Source organism: Octopus bimaculoides, chromosome 3, assembly GCF_001194135.2.
Source record: "Octopus bimaculoides isolate UCB-OBI-ISO-001 chromosome 3, ASM119413v2, whole genome shotgun sequence".
Taxonomy (NCBI): Eukaryota; Metazoa; Mollusca; class Cephalopoda; order Octopoda; family Octopodidae; genus Octopus; species Octopus bimaculoides.
Window position 1 is genome coordinate 63,379,885 of NC_068983.1, and position 17,595 is coordinate 63,397,479.

The 17,595-nt window shown below is 33.5% G+C and overlaps 1 protein-coding gene across 2 annotated transcripts in view; it reads right to left on the reverse strand.

Annotated features, from left to right (window-relative positions):
• The window catches only part of LOC106880771 (meiosis 1 arrest protein-like), a 147,285-nt gene that overhangs the window by 95,615 nt on the left and 34,075 nt on the right, over positions 1-17,595 (reverse strand). For both annotated transcript variants that reach the window (XM_014930867.2, XM_014930868.2), the window contains exons 5-6: positions 16,577-16,678; positions 6,646-6,790 (exon numbers count right to left, since the gene is read on the reverse strand). In XM_014930867.2, coding sequence (XP_014786353.1) covers positions 6,646-6,790; positions 16,577-16,678 — 247 coding nt within the window. The remainder of the gene's footprint in view (positions 1-6,645; positions 6,791-16,576; positions 16,679-17,595) is intronic.

Sequence of the window (17,595 nt, forward strand, 5' to 3'; positions counted from 1 at the left end):
TACTGCGAGCCAGCAAGTTTAGATGAGAGCATTTTCTGCACTTGTATACTATAATCAGCCAAATTTAGACAAATTTGGAGAGAATGAATTAACAAAATGATAAACTTGAATAAAATAAATAAAATGTGACGATTAATGGATATACATGAACTTAAGACAAACAAGGAAGACAAAGCTATGGGAACTTTGTTTACATGGTAAAGAAATAGAGAGATAATAAAGAACGAATGGTGGGGTTTATGATTTACGCAGAAACAGGAATACATGAACAAGGTTGGAAAGACAAAATTTTTTATCTGAGCAACTTCTGAAATTCATAGTCTATCAGCAAACACATGTATATGTATGTATATATATACATGTATATGTATACATGTATATATATATATATATATATATATATATATATATATATATATATATATATATATATATATATATATATATATATATATATATATATATATATATATATATATATATATATATATATATATATACATCATGCATATATATACATATATAAATATATATATATGTGTGTGTGTGTGTAATTATACATCTACCTTCTAGGAGATTTTAACGCTCATGTGGGATCTGACCATGACTCGTAGCCCATTTGTGTCGGACATTTTGGTATTGGAAACATGAACGACAATGGTCAGAGACTGCTTGAATTTTGCACATATCATAACCTGTGCATCACCAGCACATTCTTTGCCAACAAGCCATCCCGCAAGGCATCTTGGAGACATCCAAGATCTCACCACTGGCATCAGTTGGATTTCATCATCACAAGAAGATCCTTTCTGAATCCTGTCCAGCTGACCTGTAGTTACCACAGTGCAGATTGTGACACAGATCATTCACTAATAAGAAGCAGGGTGAGGATTCTGCCTAAAAAAAGTTCATCACTCCAAGAAAGTGGGCCGACCATGCATTAACACGGTCAGAACCTCGGACCCTACATTGCTAAAATGTTTTGCTGGTTCTATCAAGGTTGTCCTCAGTAGCTGCCCATCCTCCTCAGCTGAAAGTAGGTGGAATTATAACAGGGAAGCTATGTATACCACATCAATAGATACTTTCGGTATGAGTGAAAAGCAAAACCCAGATTGGTTCAGTGCTGGGCTCTCAGAGCTGGAACCAGTTATCAAAGCAAAGCGACTGCTCTGATGCAATACAAGAGTGATTCTTCGACAAAGTCACTCGAAGAACTCAGAAAGGCAAGAAATAAAACCCAACTGACTGCCAGACGCTGTGCAAATAGGTATTGGCAGGAAATCTGTCAGAGTATCCAGTCAGCAGCTGACAGTGGCGACACCCATGGGATTTATGTAATCAAAGATAACTTATATATACATGTGACTACTCCATCTTCTCAGATGGTTGATATATCTTCTTGTACTTCTTTGTTGTCAATAGCATATCTAACTTTTGGTGCTCTCAGATGATCGTTCAGTCCTGCTGCTTTGTAACTGTGTGCTTTTAGTTATTAAGGTCTGCACATATTACCACTCATTCATTACCATAGGACTTTCAGTAGATGGAATGACAAATGAGGTCACCATAAAGAGACATCTATACATCATTGGAAAACGATGATAAATGCTTGTACAACATGAGTACCACCCTCTGAGTTTCCATGATTAGTACCTAGAGACAGACTGATGCGAGATGATCAGTAATCACATGAAACTGCAGGTTTCAGAGAGTGTCCCCCTCCTAGAAAGATGCTATGATAACAGCTAAGAGAGGGAACTCCTAATACCTGGTGGTTATGATTTACATGCTAATTAACCCATAGTTAGGACCCTGGCAAGTGCTGCTACTCTAAACCAGAGTTAGACCTGGGAATAATTGTGGCTAAGAAGTAGTTCCACACTCCTCAAATCCTTGAAACTCCTGAACCAGGGCCCCACTAGCAAATGCAATTTAAGATCACACCCAGACATACATATTATCATCACAGTTATAGCTGCTTTTCCAGCCTTGCATAGGTCAGGTGAGTTCTCTCCAATACAGCATTCTGCCACTTATTGCTCTATTTCATCATCTCTTTCAAGTGGTTCAACTTCCCAAAATCGATTTGTGCCACACATGGTGCTGTGTTTCAATGGCTAACCCAATTTCATTAGTACAGGAAAGGCTAGAGTACCTATAAAAGTCTTTTAAATACAGTTTTGAACTATTCTGTGTAATTACTTGAAGTAACCTAAAGATGTTAACTATATTTACACAAGTCCATTATGAAATAATTCTACTGAATTAGCATTTGAAACACAGCATCACATTTAACATAAACTGAAGATTATTTCAATACGAATATTCATACTTTCTACGGTTTATGTGTATATATATTTGCATCTATATAGATTACATTACCTTAATTCTACGTATAACAATTAATAATTACTGCTGATGTGATTCTATACAATTAGTAAACTCAAATTTATTAATCATTTGACTGCAATTTCAATCAGACATGCTGAATATGCAGCCAAAGTGAAACTTGAAGTCCTAGTCAGCTCTAATATGACTGAGAGAGAGTGTGTGTGTGTGCATGCATGCGTGCTTGTGTGTGTTAGTGTGTGTATGTGTGTACATGTGTGCAAAAATGCATGTATGCATGCATGCATGTGTGCATGTGGTGCATGAGTGTAAAATTTTAATTTTGGTACGGATACTATAGAGCAGTTTTCTTTCTTTTTTTTGAAGTGTAACCAAACATAGGGTTATGATTTTAAGATGCTAACTCCAAAATTGAAATAGATATTTCTATGCAAAAAAGAGTGATAAATTGCATTCATCCTAATCACTATAAATTGCTTCATTTTAGTAATTTTATATATGAGTAATTATAGTTACAAGTAATTCAATATTTGATTACAGTAAGAAAAGTTGATTTAGTACTGTAAAACAGGGAAGTGGCAGATGATTTTGCAAGATTTTCTCTGCAACTCAGCTAAATATTAAAAATGTATTTTATTGCTTGGAAATTGAATCTTCAACTGACAGTAACCAATTAATTCAACCATTAAAGCAATTTACTAAATCTATTTTTTGAGGCCATTTGTTTTCTGAAAATAAATATTAATTAACCTCACAAATATATTGTTGTTTTTAAATATAACTGTAACATAGTCTACCACAAGTTATTTAATAGTTTCACTTGTTACAGTTAAATTGCATTCACAGTTATAGGGAAAATAACTTTAAATTTTAAAGTATTATATAAAGATTATTTCATATGATGAATTAGTAATACATTTAAGAAAATAGTCAGGTTTATTACTTAGCAAATTTCAATGTCTATGGAAGTTCTGTACATGCCCGCCATTTCTCAATTTCTGATAATATTCCATAATACTTTATTTACCTGAAATGAAACTACCTGAACATTTTTGCAATTTAATGAGAACTTTTGAACAAGTGCACAAAGGTCTTCCAATCTAGGTTTCATCTTTGATAATCTACATCATAAGTTATCCTCTGGTTAAAGTTGGTTTCTTAACTTGGATTTTTGTATTTGTAAGAACTGAAAACCCTGATTTACAAAGATATCTTGTAGGAAAGGAACGAAGCAGCTTCATTGTATCATTTCCAACAACTAGCTTTTTGCTTCTAACATTCAACCAGAATGTACTATATATTCAATTATTTTAATGAAACTATATCAGTCATGTAATTTTGAACTTCTGTAAACTTTTCTTGTAATTTATTAATGTTGACAAAATCTTCAAGAAAATTGTTAATGCCGGTACTAAATGGAATTCACACTCAATAGTATTTCTTGAAAAACTTCTGTTGGAATGCAGTTATTGAATTCTGTCATCAAATTTTGCTAGATGATTCAATATAATATTCTGTATGCTATTAAGATTATTATAATCTTATTTTAGTAGATCAAATGCTGGAAAAGATGCATTTATTTTCTCCATCAAACCAATAATTGTTTGTTCACAGCCTTTTAAAAAAGTTATTTGAGTCATTCACAATCCAGAAAAATATCAGAAAGATAAGCTAATTGAAACATCCACTTGAAATCTAAAAATCTTGTAGCTAAAGGAGTTTCTCTTTTTTTTTTTTTTCAGATAATAAAATTTCTATTTCACTTTGTAATAGTATACTTCATTATAGAACCTTTCTGCAAAATAACTGTTTGAATTCGGAGGAGATAGTTCATATGCTCAAATTTACAACTGAACAAAAATCACTGAAGAGTCTATCTATTATTGAGGGATTTTTAACAATGTTATTCTTCATTAAACCCAATTCCAATATACTTTTGAAGTAAGATTTTCTCTACAAAGAAAAGAAAACTTTAAAATGAGGATTAACTTTCCTTGTTTTGGGGAAAAACCCTTGATAATTTCCAAGCATTAGGTTGTGCTATCAATTCATATGCTGAAATATTCATTCCATTTTAATTACTCTTTATTAGAAATGGAATCTATCATTTCAAAAGTATTATTTCTCATAGCTGAAGTAGAAAATGATTTGCAGCATAAAATGCTCTCTTCCACACTTTTTCATTAGGATAGCACATATAAACCAGATGGGCATCTTTAAGTACAACTTTTGGTTCTTTCAGCTGATTTCTAAATTTTTGATTTGCTTTAAATGTGGAAATTAGCTACCTTTAAGATCACATGAAATATTCCCCAACATACCTAAAAATTATATCATTTGACTATGAAATATGTTGTAAGTTCTTAGCAAAATCTTCTTGACATATAATACAAATCACATCAATGGTTGGTGGTTTTATAGAATTTTCTCCAAATGTATGAGTCTTTCTTGATTCACCTAGAAACGCAATATAACATCTATGGAACATTTGCACAGAAAATTCAGTTCTATTATTTGAACTACTTAAATGTTTTTACTTCAGTTTCTTTTCCTTTTTATATAAAATCTTTGAATTTCATCTCCAGGCGCCTTCAATTTTATTGTTGCCATGTGTCATTACTTAACACTTCAGAATATATCATCACACACAGTACTCCAACCATTCAATGTGTAATAGTATATAGCAATATATGTAAAAATTGACGAGTATATTCACATTCTGACAATGAGATATAAGAGTTAACAGTCATATATAATTATAGACTTATTAACTGACATAAAGCAAATTTTAAAATATTTATATATTGATAGCTCCTTTCATCACAAAACTGACTTAGGGATTAGTTATGATATTACCTTTGTATAAATCAGCTAAATTCACATAAAAAAATAAAGTCAGATAGAGCCAGCCATATATAATTAAAGCTATGGATACCATCCAAGCCTACACTGTAGAAAATATGAAAGTTTCCTAAAAAGTTATTTTTCATAATTTAATGTTTTTCTATTAAATATATAAATTGCAAAAAATAAATGTATGAACATTAAACAAGTGAGATAAAGACAACAAATATCAGATGAACTTTTTTTTTTTGCTATTCTAGCTATTTGATATCTAGTTATTTTTTAACTGTGATTTTCTGTTCATCATTTTGGGAAAAATCAAAGAGTAAATAGATTTTTAATATTTACCAAAAACATTATAATAAAATAAGTCATAAATAACAGTAACAACAACTGGCTGGAAAAGTTTGTACATTTTTAACGAAAAGAAAATACTTTATGACCCACGAAAAACATTGGTAACCCTACTTTGGATTGTGCTCCTGAAGTTAAAAGACATGAAGCTTCTAAATTGGTAATAAAATAAGATTTACTTTACTGAAGCTGATTTTGTTCTTGCTTACAAAATGGGTTACATAGCTTGATTAAACAATCTTCAGATATATTTTGTACTTATACACACAGACAAACACAGAAGCTGCATGCACCAACAACAGACACAGCAGTGTATACATACACACATACAAAGACATACATTCGTATTAAAGAGATAACACAATGTCTTAATATTGCATTTTCTTAATACAGAAACAGATAAATAAAAAAAACTAATTTCAACATCGATAAGTCAGAGGGAATATTTCACAAATTTTCTGTCATATCTATTAAGAGTTCAAAATGTGCAGCTGTTATTAAGTGACACCAAAATTTCTGATGCTATAGAAATGTGATCTTTTTTGACTAAACACAAGTCTTGGAAGTCATGTTTTTTGCTACTTTTTTTTCAAAAGATTATTACTTAATTATGCAGACATGATTAATTCTTTCCTTTGTGTAGCTTAAATTACAAAGGGAGTCATTTTACCTTGAATAAGACCTCAGTCTATAGTATTCTCAAAATAATTCGCTATCTATTTTTGTTATATCTAAATAAAGAGAGATATACAGATGTAACCATTCTGCTATGCAGCACAACAAAAATACCTCTATCGAAAATAAATTTAAGACATATGAACTACTAGTGCAGTATAATATACAACTAACCATTTTGAATGAACTAAAAACCACACAGCTACAGTGTCTTATGATATAATCCAAAAGCACAATGTAGAAAATAAAAAGTAAAGAATAAATGAAGAATGAGGAGAGTGGGATGACATTGTGTATTTGTGAGTTAGTGAAGAATAGAAGACAGATAGACATGGGGATATTTGTGCTAGTAATGGTGATTGTATGAACATTATATCTAAGATATGTTTAGTTGTTTATCCCAATTTAAGTGGTACTTACCAGATTCTATTGAAATTGTTTCAATAACACTTGCATCCATTGAAGAGCTCTGGGAATTATCTGAGTGGCTTAATGGATTGGAGTCATTAAGTGTCTCCCCTGTCCATGTCTCTATTGTGTTATTCAAGCCAACAACTTGAACATGCTTAACGAAAAATAAATAAACATATGAGCAAAACATACAGAAGGAAAAAGCAAAAGAATAATTGAAATGAAAATTTTATTTTACATGACAAGAGCCTAGAAGAAATACTGAAAAATATCTGTTATTGGAAGTATTTTCAATTAAAAATAAAAATTACAACACATGTTTAATATTAACTCACAATTATCAGTATAGAATGGATTTATTATATAATTCAAAATAAATTTCTACATAGTTATATATTGCTATTTTGAGCATCAGCAGTTTATGTGATCTCATTGGAAAAACTATGCTTGAGATTTTCTAATGGTATCACAAAGAGGAATAAACTGGGTTTGTCTGAAGATTCAGGTCACAACTTTCCAAGATAAGATAATCTGTCAAGTTTTAAACGAAAATTAGCTTAATATGTTTCCTAATGTATTGGTATAACAATGCTTTTAAATTCATTCCCTCAAATTCCTTACATTCATCCCTACAATGTAACTGATGAGCAAACATTTTATGGAATACACAATGTACTTGGAACATCTTAACAGTTTCTATAGAAATAACTGCTTAGTTTTTCTTCTGCTTTAATTTTTTAAATATGTGTAACAATAGCAATAATAATGATCTATTGATTGCCTTTACATGATAAATTACTTATTTCAATCAATGTAATTAAATTTCAGTAAACTTGGTATATGTAACAAAACACATACACTCACAGATATACACACTCTCACACAAATACATGCACACTCTCCTACACACACTTTTGAATAAATTAGAAACGGTTTTTCTTTCACAATTTTATACTAGAAGCATGACTATGTTCCAGCTGAATCATTTCAATCAGAGTTTTTCTTATTTTTGCATATCTTACAGTTTGGAACACTGAAGGTCTGAAATATGCTGTTGTCAGTATCCTTAGTATGATCATTAGGATATAAAGTGTTGCTGGTTTCAGTATTGTCCATTTTATAATGGGAAATTTTTATTTATGCAGACTGTAATGTTAGCATCTGACTGTCAGAGTTTCAAATTAACAGGCATGTGTTTGGCTTCCAAGATTACATATCATTAGTCACATGATTATTCTGTTTGTGATGTATATTGTCTGTGTACTTATCAATTTTTGAGAGAAAAAGCATGGATGTATTGCCTGCTAATATTTTTTCCTGTCTATCTTTGTCTTACAGTGTCTAATGTATTGGGCTGAAATTACTCATAAATGTATAGTGAAGCTACAAGAGAGAGCGTTGTGCTTATTCGCTCAACATAACAGTTAGAATCCTGAAGTTTACAACTTTATTTTGACAATGAAATTTAAAACAACAGCTTTTATGTGCCTGGTGGCCTTGGAAAAAGATGTGTGATAGATGAGACTGAAAGGGCTGAAGACAGACACCCTCCACTTTGGCAAAACTTTCATCAACTTTTTCAAGTTTCATAAAGAGGAAAATAAGGATGACTGGAGAATTGTCACCAACCAGTAAAATTTACAGAAAGATGGATGAGAGCAGCAAATATGGTCCAAATGAACAAGCCTGCCCTGAGCAATCACCTTTAGATTGAAAGGGGCAGCTGGGAATGTGCTGGTGGTTAGAGTGACCATGGCTTTTGTAGGGTTTCCATGAGTAACTCTCGGAGTTTTCCCCACTTTTAGAGAAGTCCATGTTTCAATTGTTTTGTAGGAGGAGTGTTTCATTTTTCGTTATTTCTCTTGTTAAAATGTTTTTTGTGTAACTCCACACTGAAGCACCTTAAACCATATTTGATCTTCTTGTCAACGCTAATGGATAATAAAAAAAACACTACTGTTATTATTATTATTATTATTATTTAAAAAGGCAGTGAGCTGACAGAATCATTAGCACCCGGGTGAAATGCTTAGCAGTATTTAGTCTGTCTTAACGTTCTGAGTTCATAGTCAACCAAGGTTGACTTTGCCTTTCATCCTTTCGAGGTCGATAAATTAAGTACCAACTGAGTACTGGAGTCGATGTTATCGATTATCTCTCTCCCCACAAAATCCAGGCCTTGTGCCTGTAGTAGAAAGAATTATTATTATCATTTAAGATGTCGCACAGTATCCAATATCGCAATGTTGTTGATTGATGATATTGTGTCTACCAGGGGTTTGTACTGTCTGTCAAGTCACAACAAAGACCTCAGACAGACAGTACTTATGCAATATGCATGCTGTTCCAAGTAATATTGATTTTTTCAATATGCCTAGATTGTAGGGTATTTCTAAAGTTTCCAGATGTTTCTTCAGGTTGGGTTGTATTAAACCCAATGCTCCGATGACAATAAGGACAACCTTTATAGTTGATTCTTGTAACTCCCACACCTTGGTGATTTCAATTCTCAGGTAATAATAATAATTATTATTATAATTGTTGTTGTAGTTGTTGTTGTGACAAACTGACAGAATCTTTAGAATGTCAGACAAAATATTGAGAAGCATTTCTTCTAGCTCCTTATATTCAGAGTTCAAATTCTATTGACATCGGCTTTGCATTCCATCTCTTCAGAGTTGATAAAATAAAGTACTTGTCAAATACTAGGGTCAATGTAATCAACTAATCCCCTCCTACTAAAATTGCTGGCCTTGTACACTGGCATTCTACAGAGGATTAGTGGTGGAAAAACATGATGTTCTTGAGGAGACCTTAGGCATTGAAGGCAATCAACTAGCCACTCCCTTCCAAATAATTTTTGGCCCAGGGCCAATGGATAACTTTCAGAAATCCATGGTTTGGCAGTGCCACCAAGGAGTATTGCCAGTTCAAGATAAAGCCTATAGGCATGGAAGTACCAAGCATGTCTCAGATACATGTAGGGCGACAAAACTGTCCTACACACATTCATCCAGTGCCCACGCATTCCTGACCTGTGGGTTTATTTCAAATACCTGCTGTCATGACGGATCCAGCTATCAACTGAATCCATTGAGAAAATCACCCCACCACCACCTTTTAACTGGGAAAAGCAGGCAGTTTTTATGTACCTGGTGGCCATGGCAAAAGAGATTGTATAATCGGAATAATTAAAGGAGTTGATAAACATTTTCCTCTTTAGCCAATCCCTTCACTTGAAAAGGGAAATAAGGATGGGGAGGGAAGTGTTGCCTTCCAGCCGTTTTGTTGAAAGGTGGATGTGAGTGGCAAGCATGGTACAAGAGAACAGGCCTTCCCTGATTACATGCAAAACCCTCTTTTGATTAATGTTTTACTTAATGTCAACCCTTTGTGGTTAACAAAGAAATCATTATTATTATCAATAATATTAATATGGTAATTTTTTTGTTTTGTACGTATCTGTTGCGTACGTCACACTTACTTCAAAGAAGTGGCAAAGCGAGAGAGAGGAGGACAGAGAGAAAGAGAGAGTGAGAGAGAGAAAGAGAGAGTGAAAGAGACAGTGAGTGGTGACAGCGTTCGTTTTGTGTTTTTAAATGTTTCAGAGAGAGAGAGAGAGAGAGAGAGAGAGAGAGAAGAGAGAGTGAAAGAGACAGTAAGTGGTGACGGTGTTCGTTTTGTCTTTTTAGATGTTTCAGAGAGGACGTAAGAGAGAAAGAAAGCGGGTGAGAGAAAGAGAAAAAGTGAGAGAGAAAGAGACAGTGAAAGAGACAGTGAGTGGTGACGGCGTTCATCGCAAGAGAAGTAGATACATAGATACATATACACATTGTTAAATCAAAAGCAGGAGAGAAGAGGGACACAAAGGAAGTGAAAGAGAAAGAGAGAAAGTGAGAGAGACAGTAGATACGTAAGTCCAAAGAAAAGTTCATATATTACCACACAAGGACAAAATTAACTCACAAATGGCTGAGTACACCACAGACATGCATAACATTAATGTAGTTCTCAGGGAGATTCAGCCTCACACAGAATATGACAAGGCTGGCCTCTTTGAATTACAGCTACAATGCAAGACAATATACAAAAATAAGAGGAATGACCAGCAAAAGTGGATTCCTATATGCTAGAAATAGATGCCGAATCATCTAACCACGAAGAAATATGTTCTCAGTAAAAAAATAGCGACACAACAGACTGTAAAAGGGCAAGGCAAATGAAAAAATACTATGATTCGGCATCTATTTCTAGCATATAGGAGTCCACTTTTGCTGGTCATTCCTCTTATTTTTGTATGTAATATAATTTTAATCTTCGGATTTTTTTAATATGCTAGACCACTGGTTTTAATTGATTAATATCAATTTCTACCCTCATAAATAAATGCAAGACAATGTATATATATATATGAGAGGACTGAGTGGTGACAAAAGGAAGGTGATGTTTGTTTTGTGTTTTCAACCACAAAACTGAGAGAGAAAGAGAGAATGAGAGAGAAAGAGCTTAAAGACACAACTAAAACAATTCCAGTCAGTGGCAAAGCAACAGGTAGGAAGAGAGAGAGGTGAAGAGTTCATTGTGGACAATCTGACACTTACTGTCTGTCTGTCTGTCTGTCTCTCTCTCTGAGTATGTGTTTGTGTATGTGTGTGCATGTATGTGTATGTTTGTATGTATATTATGATTGTGCATGTTGCCGTTTTGAATTACTATCTGTGACTGACCTTAAACTGCTATTAAAGGCCCAAACACACACATTTGTTTTAACCCGTTTCAACTGCAGCCATGCACAAAACAAAGTGTTTTGCTTCAAAATTTAAATGTTGAACTTGTTTTCATTATAAAATTACACCTCAGCTAAAAAAAAACATTTTTTGGCTTCAGAATATGTTAAAATTTCTGGCTCATTTGTTGATGTGTCATCATTACACATCCACATTACACCTTTAAGATCGGGGGGGGGGAACCAGTTAGGGGCCTGCTGAATGTCTCTCAGCATACCAGCAAACCACAAAATCGCACAAGCTGAAATCACCACCACCTCCAAGCCCATCATATATATATATATGTATGTATGTATGTATTGTGTGTGTGTGTATATGTGTGTGTGTGTGTTTGTGTTTGTCTGTATTTGTCCTACCACTATTGCTTGACAACCGACGTTGGTGCGTTTGCGTCCCTGTAATTTAGCTGTTCAGCAGAAGTGACTGATAGAATAGGCACCAGGCTTACAGGGAATAAGTTCAGGGGTCGATTTCTTCGACTAAACGGTGGTGCTCCAGCATGGCCACTGTCAAATGACTGAAACAAGTAAAAGAATAAAAGAATACCAGAAAAACGTTCTGTACCACTAAACCAAGAAGGTTCTTTGAATATGTACGATGTATTCTAAGGGCATATGACGTAGTGGTTAAGAGCACGGGCTACTAACTCCAAGATTCTGAGTTCGATTCCAGGCAGTGACCTGAATAATAATGATAATAATAATAATAATAATAATAATAATAATAATAATAATAATATCTAAAAATACTTTAGGAATGAGAACCCAGGTTCGAAATTTCCCCAAGACACCTGATGAAGGCTGGAGGGTATATCAGCAGAAACATTGTGTTAACAACAAACAAGACGAGGACAAATATCTATCAAATGTAAATAATATAAATAATGTGAATAATGTACATAATTCCTCATCTCTTAAATATAGAACTGAAATAGTAATTCCATTTACATTTGTGCAACTGAGATATTTTGGATGGATCATATAGTCGTTGGTGTTACATTACTTTCTATATTCTGTAACTGTCACAATATACTTTTCTAAGCCTGAAATTTTTGTGGGGATGGGGCCAATTGATTAGATCGACCCATTACACAACTGGTACTTAATTTATCAACCCCAAAAGGACGAAAGGTAAAGTTGACCTTGGCAGAATTTGAACTCAGAACATAAATACAGTCATAATATACAAATATTTCTCATGGCACTAGTACACTGTTTACAGATGCTTACATTTCTTATCTTTTCCATGAATTTTTCACAAGTCCGGCTAGTTACTATTATTATTATTATCTTTTATATTATAATAGATTCCACAGAGTTGACTTTACCTTTCATCTTTTGGGGTTGATAAAATAAGTACCAGTTGATCACTGGGGTCAATGTAATTGATTTCTCCCCTATCCCCAAATTGCTGGCCTTGTGTCAAAATTTGAAATCATAATCATCATCATTATAATTATTATTGAGTGCCATCAAAGTGACACTGGGGTAAAATATATGAAGCCCAGTATACCTATCATGACTACCCGTCTGATAAGGGTATACCAGGCACATGCATTACAACCATATGTGCGTGACATGGTGATCGTATATCAAGATAAACAGTGCATGACCTTGCAGGTGGAGCTCAGTTAGAATTTTCTTCAGGTCGAGTAGCCCATCCAGCTCAAAACGTCCCTGAATAAGGGTTGTTTAAGGATGTTGAACGAAACACCCATGTTTCCAAAGGTGAATTATCCAAACCCAAAAGAATTCCTTTCAACACATGGCTATGATGCTCCCCCACTACTTTTGCTTGTAATCAGAGATGCACATATCATCAGCCACTAAGGGACATACTTAACTGGCAGAAGTCAAACAACTGAGAAACAAATCTGTGGTATTGAGCAGAATATTTGCTGAAGCCCATCTTTTATACCAAGACAAAACAATGTACATGATAACACTTCCAATCAGTTAAGATCAGGAGCCATGAGAGCCACTGCCAGGTACTGCATCAATTATTATCGTTGTTGTTGTTGTTGTTAAGTTAGCAAGCACACAGATTCATCACCACATTGAACAAAATGTTTAATAGCATTTCTTCTTGTCTTTTGCAACTCGAGTTCAAATGCTGCTGAAGACAACTGTGTCTTTCAACCTTCTTGAGTCAATAAAATAAGCACTAGTTCAGCAGAGGTCAACTTTGCTTTTCATTTTTCTGGGTCAATAAAATAAGGTAACAGCCTATATTATGAACAACCACTCAGCTTCATAATCTAAACTATTATACTTTTTGTTGTTGTTATCCGAGTTTACCATGGACAGACAGGTCTTTTTACTCCATGCAATTTGGATTTTTCCAAGAATAATAAAAGAAGAAAACATTTTTTTAATATTTTCTGAAAAGAACCCTTCAGGAACATTCTGGAAGTCTTTCCCATACTGAGGGAGGAATATCTGGACATTTTAGATGTAATTTTATTGTGTTTAGATTAAACCTAAGGTAAACAGTTCCCAATCATAGAAGTAAATTGAACAGCACAAGGAAAAATAGTAATGACCCTTTGACACATAACAATGACATCAATTCAAAACACTTCAAGGTTAATAACAACAATGTATGTACACAAAAATACATTTTGCCAAATATACAAATGGTAAAAGAATGGGGTATTTTGTGTGTGGACATTCAACAAGGAACAAAAATTAATGACTTTTTAACAGATAACAGTGACATTAATTTAAAACATTCAAATGCTATGAAAAACAACAATGTATGTGCACAAAAATACATTTCACCAAATGAACAAAGCATAAAAAATATCATAATGGATAGAATCACAAAAAGATTTAGGAGAATAACAATAATAGGTCTATCTCTTAACTACTGTATTTGTTCACTGCAGGCAAACGGACAGAATCACAAAAATACAAAAAAAATATTCAGGAGTATAACAATATTAGGCCTATCTCTCAACTACACTATTTCTTCTCCTGAATTCGCTACTTTCCTCATCACTTTTACCAATTTGATTGCTTGAATCACTCCCATTGCCAGCATAAGTATAAATCCTTCAACTGAAGAATAAATATTATCAATAATTTCCTCAAGTGCAAAGAGTCTAGGCCTTGCTAATTTACTAGATGAAGTGCTGGATTCATCACATGCTTGTTTCACTTTTTTTTTTTAAATCAAAAGTAAACACCTGTGAGGAACATCATTAAGAATGAGTCATAAACACACTTGACTACAAAGCTGTAATGTGATCAGTTGTCTATTTTTAGTAATTTATCTTCTTTTTCTACATGATGATGATGATGATATTTATTATTATTATTGAGTGAGAGAGCAGTGCATGCCATCAAAATGACAATAGGGTCAAAATATATAAAGCCCTTTATACCCATTATGCCTACCCGTCTGAAAAGGGTACACCAGGAATATGCATCATAACCATATGTACGTGACATGGTGACCTTAAATCAAGATAAACAGCACATGAACTCGCAGGTGGAGCCCCAGTTAGAATCTTCTTCTGGTTGAGTAGCCCATCCTACTCAAGAGGTCCCTAAATGAGGGTTGTTTAAGGGTGATGAACAAAACACCCATGGTTCCAGAGGTGAAATATTCAAACCCCAAAGAATTCCTCTCAACACATGGCTATGATGCTCCCCCACTACTCCTGCTTGAGATCAGAGATGCACATATTGTCAACCACTAAGGGATATGCTAAACTGGTTAAGGTCAAGCAACTGACAAGCAAATCTGTGGTATTGAGCAGAATATTTTCTGTAACCCATCTTTTTATACCAAGACAAAACAACGTACATGATAACACTTCCAATCGGTTAAGACCAGAAGCCATGAGAGCCACTTCTTGGTACTGCATTAAGGAATTTATTATCATTATCATTATTATTATTGTTATTATTATTATTTATTATTATTATTATTATTATTATTATTATCATTATTATTATTATTATTATGAAAACACACAGAGACTAAACTTATACGTTTTTTATCATCATTAATCTCTTAATAAAATCTGTTTTGGTTGGTTCTAAACAATTTGTTTTGCCAGAATTGCTTAATCCATTGTTCAAGCCTAGTTAGCTTTGCTTTTTTTGCAAGTATGCACTGCTTCAATTCTTCATTTACAACATTCAGGCCTTTTGTATCTACACCATACTTCATCCTAACTTTTTCGAATTTACACTCATTCCTAAGTTCTCCATTTTTTTTTCCTGACAAGTATGGACACTGCACTGTTCAAGGAAGGAGTTTATATCTTCTGAAATTCTTCATTTCCACCAAAGCTGTATTTTCCTCTTCTATCCATCGCTGTTCTGTTCTCAGTAGTCTTCAATCCCACCCTTTCCACCACAATCCTACTAGCAGCCTTGATAAGATTATTTGTTGGTTGATGTTCTTTGTTTCAATGTGTCTCAACACATTATTAACTTTACTCGTCCCTTGATATAATCTCTATTGGTTAGCCTTCTTAAAGTCACACATAAACTCTGTCTCTTCTGTATTCAATAGATCCAATATCTTGTCTATTATTAATAAATCATTATTGTTTGAGTAGTCACTGATCTCATTCTTTCACAGTTCACAGTTTAAAGGGTATCTATTATTATTAGAAACCTTGCCAAATCAGATTGGAGCCTGGTGCAGCCTCCTAGCCTGCCAGTTTTCATGCAAACCATCCAACCTATGCCAGTATGGAAAACGGATGTTAAACGATGATTATTACTATTATTATTATTATTATTATTATTATTATTATTATGAAGGCAACATGATGGTAGAATCATCAACATGCTAGACAAAATGCTCAGTGGCATTTTGCCTATCTTTGCATTCTGAGTTCAAATCCTGCAAAGGTCTACTTTCCCTTTCATCCATTTGGGGTTGATGAAATATGAACCAGTTGAGCACTGGAGTTGATGTAATTGATTTTCCCCCACCCTGAAAATTTCAACCCTTGTGCTTATAGTAGAAAGGAAAAAGAGGACCACCACAGTCACACCTCCATCATTTAAAGTAGAGTAATTACATCATAATATACAAAAGTAACTTTATATAATTAGAGAAAATCAAGATAATAGGGTAAATGTCATAAATATTTGAAGATAGTACAAATTTCAATGCAGCTGCACTCATACCTTTAAATATTCCACGTTGACTGTATCAAGGGCCTTCTCAACAGATTTCTCAACCAAAGTTAATTTTTCCTTATGTTTGTTTGTCAAGAAAAGGATCTGCAGCTAACAAAAAAAAAAAAAAAAATAATTTGAACTTTTTGAAGAGAGCAATATATCTTTCTCAGAAGTGACACATTCCAGTTACAGTTAAGCATAGATAGTCAGTGCTCAAATGAATTTAAAGTTGGAAATGGAGTGCAACAGGGAGAAGTTCTTTCAGCTTTCATTTTCTCTTAAGTATATTATACAACAATACATTGTTGAAAACAATCAATGATAGAAGAGAAGAAATTGAATAAATTTAAAGAAACTATTTGGCAAATTTTGATTATGCTTATGAAATTGCTTTGCATAGTATTGAAACATTAATTACAAAAAGAATGATATACGTGACACTGAATTTAACAATAGATCTAAGAATCAAGCAATAAGAATGCTTTCAAATATGTGCAAATCACTACAGATTAGCAATTCATAAAAAAAAAACATTACTCATAAAATAAGTTCTAAGATATGGAAGAGAGTCAAGGCATAGCCATGAAACTACAAGTTGTATCCAAAAGTACCCACTCTTATTCAGATGATATTGCCTTTCATTTTTGTGCCATCTATATGCAATCTAGACACCACAAAACAAATCTGCATATATACTACATAACAGACATCCAAAAACGATCCTCCAAGAAAACATCATCATATCACATACACCCTGCCTTAAATATGAGCAGAATACAATTAGAACCCTCACAACTGCTTCAAATATCAGTCACCATTTTTACAAAGGATCTCTCCTGACAAATGCATTTCCTTAAAATAGTTAGGATTGTATATCAAAGACTGGCTCCTGACATGAAGTTCAGAAAATGCTTCACTTCATGACAATTACTGACACTCTACATAGCTCAGGAGAAGCCCACAATGAAGTATATATCCTATATCTGAGACAGTATTGCTACTACATACAGATCCAGAGGAAAGCT